The sequence below is a fragment of the Dicentrarchus labrax genome, unplaced genomic scaffold (assembly GCF_905237075.1).
Source record: "Dicentrarchus labrax unplaced genomic scaffold, dlabrax2021, whole genome shotgun sequence".
Taxonomy (NCBI): Eukaryota; Metazoa; Chordata; class Actinopteri; family Moronidae; genus Dicentrarchus; species Dicentrarchus labrax.
The window spans coordinates 15833529-15846864 of record NW_026136711.1 but is presented as its reverse complement, the minus strand read 5'-3'; the positions used below and the strand labels follow the sequence as shown (position 1 = coordinate 15846864).

At 40.6% G+C, this 13336-nt stretch overlaps 2 protein-coding genes across 6 annotated transcripts in view; one reads left to right on the top strand and one right to left on the bottom strand.

Annotated features, from left to right (window-relative positions):
• The first annotated feature begins 2559 nt into the window (after window positions 1-2559).
• On the top strand, window positions 2560-9497 carry LOC127372204 (twist-related protein 2). 2 transcript variants are annotated; one of them, XM_051415691.1, is made up of 3 exons: window positions 2560-3758; window positions 7761-7825; window positions 8434-9497. In XM_051415691.1, the coding sequence occupies exon 1, from the start codon at window positions 2847-2849 to the stop codon at window positions 3417-3419; it is 573 nt and encodes a 190-aa protein (XP_051271651.1). In that variant the 5' UTR covers window positions 2560-2846; the 3' UTR covers window positions 3420-3758; window positions 7761-7825; window positions 8434-9497. The 2 variants fall into 2 exon arrangements, with proteins under 2 accessions (XP_051271651.1, XP_051271652.1); XM_051415692.1 differs by lacking the exon at window positions 7761-7825.
• A 134-nt stretch (window positions 9498-9631) lies between these two features.
• LOC127372198 (histone deacetylase 7) overlaps window positions 9632-13336 on the bottom strand; it is a 40982-nt gene continuing 37277 nt past the window's right edge. For 3 of the 4 annotated variants that reach the window (XM_051415685.1, XM_051415683.1, XM_051415686.1), the window contains exons 24-25: window positions 12241-12388; window positions 9632-12142 (exon numbers count right to left, since the gene is read on the bottom strand). In XM_051415685.1, coding sequence (XP_051271645.1) covers window positions 12100-12142; window positions 12241-12388 — 191 coding nt within the window. In that variant the 3' untranslated portion in view covers window positions 9632-12099. The other variant, XM_051415684.1, reaches the window with a different exon arrangement.

Genomic DNA, 13336 nt, shown 5'->3' with positions numbered 1-13336 from the left:
GAAACAGACAATACATTGGTCGTCTTTGATATCCAAGCCCCACCCCCCCAGTGTGTGTAAGCCAATATATATTGATATATATTGATATATGTATGATCTATTTTCATCTCCAGAAAGGGTTAATTATGACCCCCATGGAAATAAAACGAAGACGAGAGCAGGGCCTGAGTGTTTAGTGAAACATTATGTCAAGACTCTGACAAGGAAATGAAATGTGCAACATCAATCAGCCTATGAGGACAGAGATCAAACGAGCCTCCACACTCCTGCATCTGGTTCTGTTTGGACAGCCTCACTTTTTTCCCCCTTCTCCCTCTCCTTTCTTCTCCTTTTCTTTTTCCCCTTTTCTTATTCTTCTCCCATTCTCTCTCTCTTTTCTCTCTCCTTCTGTTCTTCTATGCGCCACGACATTCCTGCAGGCCTACTCGCTTCGTTAGCTCATTTTTTCCATGATGGTGGCACGAAGCCACGCTTTCGCTAAAGGTAAGCGGCAGCTCCTGAGATTAGCCTCAGCAACAATGACTTTCCTGTCCCTCCACTGTCTCCACCAGAGCTCCCAATAAGCCTCAATTCTAATACCAGTTAATCCTGGAGTTGACTTTGCCTGTTATGTAAATACAACCTCTTATAATTCACTGTCTCTGTCCATGGCCTTGCTTTGATGGCCAGATGAGTTTTTTTTCTCTTCCAAGTTGATTGAACCCAACTGGGATCGAGCTACTTTCCGTTCAACGTCCCTCTCTGAATGAAATGTAAACCAGTGCAATCACGGGGCTCATCAAAAATCTTCTGAACTGCTCTCTGCACATACGCTCCCTCAAATGCCACGGCAATCACACCCAAATTGTTGGCTAGAAGCTGTCAAGCAGCGTGTCAAGAAGGATACAAGGTTTAGTTACAATCCAAGAAACTTTTGTTAGTAAATAATACAGGTTTCTGGACGGCTTGTCTCTTGTTACAACGTCAGATAACATCTCTGGACAACGAACAGGGAATTTTAATCATTTTTTGGAAACATGAAAGATGAAGCAACTCTTGTAAAAAAAAAAAATATGGTTGGAGGCGTTGAAATGTAAAGACTGCTGTCATCAAAAAGTACCAGATTTCTACAGCTTAGAGTAGCGGAAAACTCCCCACAAGATTTCTCTGCACTGATCCACACATGAGTCATTGAAGTCATGACGCATGAAGGTATAAAAAGACGCAATGTTGGGAAACTGATTTGGATTCAAAGGTAGATATACGCAAGAATTAGTAATTTGTCCAAACTGTAAATTTTTCTATCTTGATGTCTAAACAAGGATGGAACAAACATGAGCCTTTGGTCATGTCTTATCATTTTTCTCAAGAAGACCTGTCTGCTGTGTCATGACTTTCAACATGTAGAAAACGTGTTTAAGTGGCTGCAGACCCAGATGGGTTCATGGTGTGGAGGAACATGTGTCGGCTCTGCCTCGAGGCCGTGGATGGCACAATTAGGTGCTCTCTCACCTCTGCAGACTGAGGTCACTGGGCCACTGAGGTCAGGGGTTATTTAGGGTCCTGTCTGTGTTCCTTTCCCAACCTAACACTGATGACTGGGACAGCTGACCTCAGCAGGGATGTTAGAGGTGTTTATTCACTGAGAACTTTTCTAAACCAGGCACTGGTTAGGTGCCCGGTTTAACGAATGCTTTAGGAGGTTTTAGTATAGTTTAGTGTACATCAGCATTTACAAAGACATTCATGTGTCAGGAAAAAGCTCATCTTGTGAAATTCTTTCCAGGATGCATGCTTGCACAACCTCACATTTTCTCTCAGATCTACTTAAAGCTGCTGCGGCAAAACAGATTTATGAAAAATCCTTTTTTTGGTTTTCCAGGACTTTACGCTCTGTCATGGCAAACTATATAATTTGTGCCATTTATAAACATAAATTCCACATCATAAAGAACATTATTTAACCTATAAATCCTCCTTCAGTCTTTTAATCTGTTGTATTTTCATTGACTCAATCCATGTTGTGACCCGTGATTTCACAAATTCTTTTTTATAGTGTCTGGTTATCAGAATGATAAAAACCATGGCAAACAAATGTTAGTGTGAACTCACACTTGTTCTCATGTTAAAGGACAAAATGAAAAACTTTTAGCACTACATCAGCGCACATGATTTATGGCTTTTGCACATTTGTTGTAGGAAAAAGCTTTTAAGGATGTGTGTACATAAAAATACTTTATGATAAGTATACAGCGTTAAAGTTTACATTGATTATTGGCAGAAATCAAAGGTTTAGAATGGTTTCTGTCCACATAATGAATTGATGAATGAGAACGCAGACACAAGGGTGCATGCGGACTGACGCTCCAGCCCAAATCTGGAACCCATAAAGCCTCAGACATCTCTGCAACATTAGACACAGCTCTTCTTATTGGCTGATAGAGCCACTTACCCCCTTCCTCTATCGCCCGCCCAGCTAACACATACTTCCTGCTTCTCTGCCTGGCTCTGGCCGAACCACGCCCTCTGGAAGTCCGCTCAGCCAAAGAGAACTGCCCGCAGGCCCCGGGTTAGCGTTTGGGTATAAAAGAGGCGGAGGTGGACCTGCCTGTCAGATGGTTTGTTGTTGTTCTGTCTGCCAGGTTGAGAAGGGAATGTGAAAGTGAGAAATTTTATAAGGTAACCAGGAAACCGGACAGCCAGAGCGACTTCCAATCCGATGGAGCTTCAGAAGCCGTAACTTTCTTTGACAAGAGAAGACTTTCGTTACGCAAGTGTTTCAAGTTCAGGTTTGTTGTTGCTTTAAAAGAGCTTCACAGCGTCCTGTCTTTGCAGTGGAGGTTAAAAGGTTGTTGGTGGACAGTACAATGAGAGAAGAGGTGTCCTGCACCAACTCCCCTGAAGGAGGTCTGGGGGCCAGCGAAGAGGAACTGGAAAGAGGATCGAAGAAGACCCACCAGCAAGGAAATCGAAAACGTTCCCCTTACCCCAAGAAGGACAGCCTTGGTCAGGCAGAGGAGAGCAGCACCGGCAGCCCGACCAGCCTGCTGCCGTCTGGGCCAAAGAGGACGAAGAAAAGCCCCTCAACAGTCGTGTCGTTGGCCCCCACGCCGCTGGGCCCTCGGCTGGACCAGCCCTTCGAAGACCTCCATTCTCAGCGCGTCATTGCCAACGTGCGGGAGCGTCAACGCACTCAGTCCCTGAACGATGCCTTCGCCTCCCTACGCAAGATCATCCCTACGCTACCTTCGGACAAGCTGAGCAAGATCCAGATCCTGAAGCTGGCCTCACGCTACATCGACTTCCTCTACCAGGTGCTGCAGAGTGACGAGATGGACGCCAAGCTGGCCAGCTGCAACTACCTGGCCCACGAAAGACTGAGCTACGCCTTCTCCGTCTGGAGGATGGAAGGGGCCTGGGCCATGTCCACCAGCCACTAGGATCCCATCGAATCTCTCTCCTCAACCCTCTCGTGTCCACATCTTCACCCCACTGCCTCTGTCTGTGTTTGCACCCATTTCCTGACCTCTGAACCTCTGAATTCTTCCCTTTTGGTCTGCTCTTAACCTTTTCCTCTCAAACCTTTGCACACATTCCTGCTCGATCTATGTGCTCCATAATGGTTTACTCCATCTCTACTCCAGTATTAACATCCATAGTTGGATCCTTGCAACTAAAACCTCTCTCAGTTCACCTTGTTCCCCTCCATTGTTTCCACTTCCACTGTCTGTCCTACAGTTTTGTCCAGTGCAACAAGACGCTCCGCTGCAGCCCCTCAGGTATGGACAAAATATGCAAACACACGCACACACACACACTCACACACACACACACACACACACACACACACACAGACAGTACAAATACATGCAACACATAAAAAAAATCACTCAAACATGCACACGTGTACACACACTTCTGTACTCACCATGTCATCAGCACATGGATATGGATATATACATGTTTAATGTGTATTTCTTCCCAAAATAGTCTGTGTTTCAGTACATTATTTGTAGCTCAACAAATAAATAGCGCATATGCATTTCACAAACAAACTACACAGGCAGGAATTTGAAAAACATCTACTAATCTGTGCTGGTCACTTATTAAAAGATCTCTTAAAATGTCCTGTTTAAATAACAACATGAACATATTCCAAACTTTGATTTTATAAATCATTGTGAGACATGCAGCACATAATGAAATCACAGATGTATTCAGACTCAAGAATTTAAAGCGTAGTTGTTGCACATTTATAACTCTGAATAAAGAGATTAATTTATAAATTAATAATAAAATCCAAAGATTTGTAACCAGTTAAAATGTGTGTGACTGAAACACATCAGCACATGCTGAGTGGGCCTTTGTTTACATACAGTACTTATTCGTTTTGATATTTACAATTTATAAAGTTTTGTTTAACTTTCCATTCAGGTGTATAAGTACATCATGAACTTTGGGTAGTTTTAGATTTTGAAACTTAGAATTGGTACGTAAATACACAAAAATTGTTGTCCAAGATATATAATAATATTTTGGCAAAAGATAATCTCAGCTTTATTATAAAGAAATTATATAACTAATTCTGATGTTCTAATGTGAAAATGTTTCATTATAAATTGTTCTGAGACAATTATCTTCAGTAGTTACATAAAAAATGAAATTGATCACTGAACACTCTAACTGTTAAACTTATTTTATTTATTTATTATTATTACTTTTTACTGATTTTGTGTAATAGTGTAATAGTGTAGTTAGTGTAATATGTTTAATAATTGGCTGATATTTATTTGTTTCTTGTTACATAGAAACATAATTGGTTAATAAATGTTATGTAGCTCAGACAACATCCAGTAAGTTCTCAAATAAAATTAAAAGTGTTGGTTTGCAAATTATTCTTTTGAATGCAGAAAAGATGTCACTGTCCTCAAAAAAAAAGTAATTTAAAAAATACAAATATGACCACAAGTAAAAAATGGATCCAAACAAACCTACATGTAATATATAACTTAAAACATTCATGTACTACAAGATGCTTAACATGAAATTATACATTTAAAAACGATCAACAAATTAGTTATACAAATGATACTTTTAAAATCAGACAAAAGTATCAAAATATCAGTAAAGAGACATAAAAGAAATCCAAACACATCCAGCATATGAATAAACCTCTCATGTTGGTTGAGCACTGATTAAAAGAAAGCATTTTTAGTTGTTCCACTTTTTTAACTAAAATGAACTAGCTGCACATTATCACCATGGTAATCTAAACTCCCCAGTGTTTGACAGACCTCTGATGTATTTAAGACAAATGTTTTCCTCCAGAATCTGTAGGATCGACTTCACACAGGGTCTGTTTTTTTTCAACCGTTTTAACAGACACCAGATTCCTGCACAGGTACAGCATGAAAGGAGGAAAAGAAAGGGAGAGTGAAGAGAAATAAGTGGAGGCACATCTCTCTCCCTTTCTCCCTCTCCCTCTCTCGCTCTCTCTCTCCCCTGCAGCCTTGCCCTCTCTCGTCAGGATCTTGTATCGTGCAATCAGGCCCCGCCGGGGCCCAGACAAGCAGGAACCTTTAGATTGGAAACAGTTGTGAGGTATTAGGAAGGTGTGTGTACCAGGGTTAGGGTCAGGCACACAGGCCTGTGTGTGTCAGCGCATGTACATGTGCACCGGTGTGTATTTGTGTATGTGTGTGTAGTGAGCTTTAATTACCTGTGCAGCAGCGCGCACAAGCATGTGTGAGTGTGTATATGTGAGCACATCTGCAGATTAGTAAACAGGAATACACTTGCAGATGTTGTTTCAGTGATTTTATCTCTCCCGTCTCCTGGTTTTAGTTTCATAAGACTTTCAGTTTCATTTTTTTGCAAAGAGGCAGCCAGGAAGTCCTTCAAATAAAATGACAACATACAAGATAAGCATTTAAATGAAAACAGAGCGACAGGCTGAAATGTGATGAGGTGCAGAGACAGTGGGCAGATGAATGTGTGTTGCTGTGCTGGCGGGAAATACACACTTTTTCATCAGCTAGATGGCAGGTCGAGGTAAACACATTTCAAACAGGCACACACACACACACTGACACAGATCTCTGAGCAGACATATAAATGATTACAAGCATTCGCACAGAGTTGCACATTATTCACCAAGTAGGAATCAGTGAATCACACTATAACTATACTACAAGTACTATTACACAGGCTGCCTACAACACATATATACATTACACTGTCCAGACACACACACACACCCAGCCGCCGGCCATGTGCACACTGCAGGTGTTCCACTCTGCATTATTACTAAACCTCCAGTGGCCTCTGCAGCAGACGTCGAGGGCTCCAGTCAGTGCTGTGGATGGAATGCCAAGGCCCCTGCACGTGGAGCAGAGTGTCCTTGAATGCAGCGCGGTAGTTATTACCTACCACTTTGCCTGCTCTGCCTGTTATCATCAGCTCTGCAGGGACCACCGTAGAAAGTGCTAGAAATTCAAGGCCTGAAACTGACCCGAACGTCGTAATTTAGGAAAGAGGTGAGGTTCGAAAGAGGCTGAGAGACATCAAAGACATGTGTGCATATGTGTGTGTGTGTGAATACCACCAGAATGTCTGAATATTAAAGTTGCAGCTTCAAAGTTTTCTGAAAGCTTAAAAACCTTCTGCTTCTCTTTCTCCACCTCTCTTCTATGGTAGGTGTTATATATAAGGCGGACAAAATAATTGGAACACTTGACAATACATCAAAGTGCATAACGTTTAGTTTGTGTTGAGTTTGTGTTGAGGCTGTAACTCATGTTGATGTATTGGATTGCTGTAAATTGTAAGGTTACCCACCAAACACAGTTTTTTGGTAAGAAAATAATTGGTTTGACTTGGGTTTATGCCTCTATGGATATCTCTAATATTTTGTACTTTTAGTGTCGAAGAGCCTTGTGAGTCTATATTAGCACACACATAAACATGAATACACAGCGGACAGTCCTGTGCTTCTTGATGAGCATGATTTTAGGAATTGTGGGTGTCTGGCTCCGAATGAGACTTTTAGAATAAAGAGATATTGTTCTGTTTGAGTTGGAAAAAACAATACTCTCCCTTCTGTTTATACTATAATCAAAATGCCTGTCACTGCTCTTTCCTCTGCCGGAACCTCTGGCTCTGCTGCGTCCACGCATGTGTGTGTATTTTACAGTTTGGACTGACCAGCTGTTGGATGCTCTTCTGTGCATATTAAATCACTGGCTTTGACTCCGGACTGATCTGAGACCAGATGTAAAGTCCTCTGCGGCTCATCTGCGTTTTAAAAGCCTCATCCAGAAGTTGTGGCTTCTGATAGTCATCTTTATTTTTAGAGAGCCAAACTGTGAGTCGAGTGCAGGTGGGAGGGTTGTGTGTGTGTGTGTGTGTGTGTGTGTGTGTGTGTGTGTGTTAGAGTGTGTACATTTGACTGCACTATGCACATGTGCTTGTATTTGTATGTGTGTTGGCCTTGCTGAGACAGCTGCAGGGATAGAGAGCCATGGAGGAATGACTACTGGTTTGACACGTAAGCAACACAACGCCACATAACTTCCAAAAGATCCAAAATGCATCTGGATCTGTCAAACATTTACATGCTTGTACATTCGTAGAAACAGGAGAGAGAGAGAGTTATGTGAGTCAGGTGCAATTTAAAATGTTTAAATAATTTTTAATGTATAAAATAAAAATAAATGCTCCTAAAAAAACTCTTCAAATGTGTTTACTTTAATTATTCTTTTCTGTGAATCTCTTCTGCTTAGGTAGGCAATCTGAATCCAGTGCAGTTGTGGCGGACTCCGCCATTACCAATAAAAACTACAGAGAGGTAATTACTGAATCTAAATATATTAAATGGCTACTGCAGTATCAACAATTATGTTTGATTTCATGAAAATCTTAAGCATTGTAACTTTAAATATTATATGAGCAGACAGATCAGTGTATGTTTCAAAAGTAACTTCAGTTTAAAGAAAAAAAGAGAGAAAAAAATCAAAAGAAACACCAGAACAGAGGTTGCTCTGCACTTTCTTACATTACATGACAATTTACACATTCACGCTTTTATGGCATAATGAAAGTCATGTGATGGGATGACACCCACAAACATGTGTCTGACTCTTTCTTGCTGGACTTGTTTCTCTTTCTGTGTGTCTTTTTCTTGAAGCATGGAAAGGCACACTGTAATTAGGGAGAACTGAGAACGCTCCGGATGAAATGTTTGCTTGTTAAAACAAGAGAGGAAAAGTTAAGGAGCTTTAGGGATTTTTCCACTTTCCACTAAACAGAAGTGTTTGTTTGTTTGTGGACTCATTTTATAATCTCTCAACACACATCTCAAAGACATTCAGTGGAATGACAATTTCAGAATGACACTCAAGTGTGAAATGTCTTATCTAAAAGTGAAACTCATCTCTGTGTTTCTCATCCCTGCAGAAAACCGACAAATGGAAAATTCTCTACACTCTAAGAAGAAATTTGTTCCTGCCTCACCAGACAACCCCTGATTTTTTTTTTTTACCCTTTTTTCTCTTTCTCTGGACACGTGCTCAACTCATGACACTGAGATGTATTCTTGCAGCTTGACTCTTTCCCTTTGTGTTTCTAAAACACTTGCGAGGAGACACGACAGTCAAGCGCTGAACATTTTGAATTATGAAAACAAGAACAAAACAAACAGCTGGCCTGCGTTGACAATGAAACAAAATGGCTGCTGGTTCGAGTGCCTTGGGTAACACCGTGATAACCATCATCCACCCGACTCTTCGCATCGGATGACTTACTGCCAGACAGACATTATGATGACTAATGATAATGGCACAGTGATGGTTAGAGGGCGGTCACAGCCAATGAATGTTTACAGCTAAAATGCTAATAAGCTAATCGCTCTGGCTCTCAAAGTCCCGTCTTGTGGGAAAAAGAGGAGCATGAGGAATCTGACGCAGATCTTCTACTTTGTTGTGCTGTAGTAACTGGATAGCCTTCTGTGTATTTGGGGTTTTTAAAGTGTATCTGTTTGTGAATTTGGTGTATGCACACTGTATTACTTCAACTCTGCTCATGCATTCCTCTCGGCTTTAACAGAAACTGTCCATGGGAAAACGTCTTAAACCACTGATCACAGTTCAGCCACCATTCATTCAACTTCTGTGTATTTTCACTTCAGTGTTTCTGTTATTAGCGAGTGTTGCAGAAAGTTGTATTTTGAAATGCAAGAAAATCTGATTGTTTGTCTTTTTTCCTGCAGCTTTAAGAAATATCTTTGCAAACTTGCTGTGAGCGTTTCCACTGAATAATGCAGAAGTAAAAGCAGAAACGTTTTTTTATAAAATGTGTCAAAGTGATGAAGTGATTCCAGCCGTAGTATAGAGGATTCATTTGAAACCATAAGTAGTCTAATTACTGTTTGATCATGTTTCTTTTGTACTGTTTTGCATTTGCTTTTGATAATCTTTATTGTGTCGGCTCCTGTGGACAATAAAACCTTTCTCAATGCTGTATATCAGTGTAATATTTTGACAATCGAAGGAATTATATGTGAGAGATATGAGAGGAAGTTGTGGTGAATCTGCTACAATACAGTAACACAAGATTAACAAAGTTCAAAGACGAAGGAAATAAATGAATGATCATATTCAAATGTATATAATTTACCTTTATTAAGGATTTTTTTTGGAATCAAAAATAGTAGAATAGAGAGAGGCAGACAAAAAAAACAAAGTCAATATGTACACAGTACAGAAACAAAATCAGAGTCAGGTATGACGAAACTGGACTTTGCCTGCAGTTTTAATTAAGATCCAGTTTGTTAAGGCTACCTTCACACAGGTTGGTCAGCATGATACTTCAAGGCACACGGGCTGATAATTTGGTCTCTGCGCATGTAAAGGGTTCATTTTTGAAATCAAATACAAAAATAAGTCATCTGCATTAATTAAGACAAAATATAAGACATCAGGTATGTCAGGTCACTGTCATGAAAGTTAAAACTACATAAAGCTACACTCGGACTGTCACACGTGATCTGGAGGTGAAACTGCTCCACGCTATCTCACCGTCATTTGTTTTCACATTTTCAGTATATTAAGATTTGACATGTTTTGAGTCGCATACACATAATGCAACATAAAGAAAGAAAGAAAGAAAGAAAGAAAGAAAATAGCAAACATACTGCACCTAAAAAAAATAATCCATAGCACCGTCAAAATTGTGTTAGACATGCAAAGAGCACTTCAAAGACACAGAATCTGAATGTATAAATAGAAGTCACGTAGGTTTTTTTTCTTTTTTCTGAGAGAAATGAATTTGTTTATATATCCATCCTGTGCTTTTGGTGCTGTTCAACTGTTTGGATAGAAAAAAAGAAACATTCACAAACTCTTCAAAGTCTTTGAAGTTCTTTAAGCCATGCCAGTCCAGGGACGGCACATTGTTCTCATAAACTTTGGTTGCGCTTAACCTGTGTCCAATTGCACTGTGAGGATATTCAACTATATCTCAGTATTACTGCTCCATCCTAACTGCTAAAATTTGTTGTTTGGTCCGGGGAGCAAAAACATCCCCGACGATGACGGTACAGAGAGCATCAATGATGAACAGAGGACAGATCAGTTTGTCCTTGTTATGAAAGAAATACAAGTATAAAATACATTTACAAAATACAGCAGGAATGCTCATCCACAGGTAGAAACACTGGTCCATTTAACAAACATTATCAAACCTCTGATTTTAAGACCCAAGTCATTCTGAACCTGAGGCCACTGTAAGTGCACGTTAAATGTGTGATTGTCAGCAAGTCTTTGAATGAGTCTCATCCAAAATGTTATAAATCTCCTGACAGAGGAGCGGTGATCTGCATTGTCTTATATACAATCATTTCTGAGTGGTCACACTGCACTGAGGCATCATGGGTGATTTCTTTCTTTGAGGACATGTAAAGAATCTCTTTTAGGAACCTTTTGAAGTGATTACTTTCTCCCCTGATATTGATACACCAATGACTGGAGGTATTAGCTCTTCATTGTGACTAATGCCACCGATACAAACTACAGTATGTCTACACATTTAAGATGAACTTCATCAAAGACTGCTGTGTCTTCTTTTATCTGCCAGGGTGCCGTAACAATAACTAAAGACATCTAGAGTCTTGATGCATGTGCTCGCCCGACAGGCCAAGAAAGAAAAAAAAAGATTTAAGAAAATATGTGGACATACAAAACAATATGAAACATATGTATCTCAGACTTTACTGTAGCTTCACTCTTACTGGATTCTTTAAAAAAAAAAAAAAGATCTGCTGACATTCACAAAAATGTGTGCCATAGGTCAGATGAATGAATATTCAAATAAACTAAATATACAAGCAAACAAGATGTTTGATTGTCAACATGGCCGACGTGGCTGCGTCTCCTCCATCTTGTCCAGTTCACATTACAGAACGGTACAGTGCAAAGCGATCAGAAACTCCTGATCTTTTTCCTTCATAGGGTTTGTCATATGAAGACAAATGACATCATCATAGTGGGACGCGTTTTAAGTGCAGAGGAGATGTCTGCTCTCCTTCACCGGCACGTCCTGCAGGGACGACTCCTTCCGCTCTGAGTGATTGGCTCCAGTAAGCCAAGGTGACCTTTGACCCCCATCCTCAAGGTTACGACAGTCCGAGTGGTCTCTCTTGCGGGAGTCATTTACAAGGTGAATGTTCAAAGTTGTTGAGCTGTGCTTTGTCAAACGTGTGTTCATTCGACGTCATGTTGTCAGCTCCCAATACCACAAGAGAGTGAAGATCCTTCATTAATCTGCCTTTGGTTCTCTTTCTTTACATTTTTTTTCTCTTTTTTTAGAGGCGTCATGACAATATGAATGTTGCCCAGGTGAATGCTGTGTGTTTGGATCAGAGAGGTCTGACTGCAGCCAAAAGTATTGCAGGTGGAGGAGTTTTTGTGAGGTGATGAATACAGTGGTTGAACTGAGGAGGAGGACATCTGCTTCCAGTGATGGTCCAAATGCATAGCTGTATGTGTGTGTGTATGTGTGTGTGTGTGTGTGTGTGTGTGTGTTTCCACTGAGACTTGGTTGAAGGCAGCTGTCAGGAGACTTTCTTCAGAGACAATCACATTTCTCTGTCTGTTTTTCTGGCTGTCTCCTAACCAGACGAGAGAAAGAGAAGGATTTTATGATTCATAAAGTGCAGTACTGTGATGTTGCTGAAACAGAAGATACTAAATACCGCGTCGTCCTTACTTGTCAGAGGCGACAGATTCCATCGACAGCGAGGCGATGGCGCTGACGGCCTCGCTGTCTGAGTCTCGTCTCAGCCGTCGTCTCTGCGCCTGTAGGTAGGTCAGATCCACTGTGGCGGCCGAATCCTTCACACTCTGCCAGTACTCACCTGCAGTAGGCAGGAAGATTAAAAAGAGGGAGCAGAGGAAGGAAAGAGAAGGATTATTGGCCTCAGTTGTCGGTATTTCAGTGTTGTTTTCATCCTGAATGGTTCCTTGAGGGAAAGCGCCTGCACTGCATTATTAAAAAGCAGTACTTGGAGTTTGATCCACCAGTTGTAGCTGTTTGATCTGAATATAAGCATTGACTGTGATATAAACAGCCCATGGTCTAAATGTCCATGTTGCTAATTTCAGAAATGTAAACTCAAATTCAATATGTTCTCTCAAGGTCTCCAGGCTTGGGTCCTGTGACACACAGTGGAAGTAAAAATCAATCAGTGTTTGCAAATGTGTCCGTCTATGAGCGTGTGTGTGTTCTGGCTGTGCATGCAACTCACATTTATTTCACCCCGGGCCTAAATTATGGGCTTAACATTCTTGTGGCTTTGCAAATATTTTTAATTAATCTAATTTGGTTGGGATAACATTTGTGTGCAATCAGGAGGGGATGTTGCGAAGGTCGTGTGCCAGAGAAGTGTTTGAAGATAATTGGAGCCAGGGCGGCCGTATGTGTGTGTGTGTGTGTGTGTCTGTCTGTGTGTGGGACGGCTGGAGGGAGGGATGGGAGACAGGGATGTAAAGGAGGAGAGGTGGCCAGAAAGCTGGGGGGATGAGGAGACAGAGGGAGGTGCTAAGTGGAGAAATAAAGAGACCAAACTTACAGAGAATAGAAATGCAAAAAAAGAAGTTCTGAACAGAACTCTTTTATTTTCTGTTAAATGTAAAGACGAAAATAATCAAACTAGAATATGGCAAATACTACTTTTTTTTTATCAAACCGATTTTTTTTAATCTAAAGTGAAATGTTGTTAGTTTTCAGTTCCAATACAAATTTTAAATGTTACTTTGGAAGTCCTGATATGTTGACTGTAAAATCCCTGTCATTATAACTGTAC

Bases quoted from the DNA above. Each gene is read 5' to 3' on its own strand.
- LOC127372204 (XM_051415692.1), top strand. From the start codon at position 2,847: ATGAGAGAAGAGGTGTCCTGCACCAACTCCCCTGAAGGAGGTCTGGGG.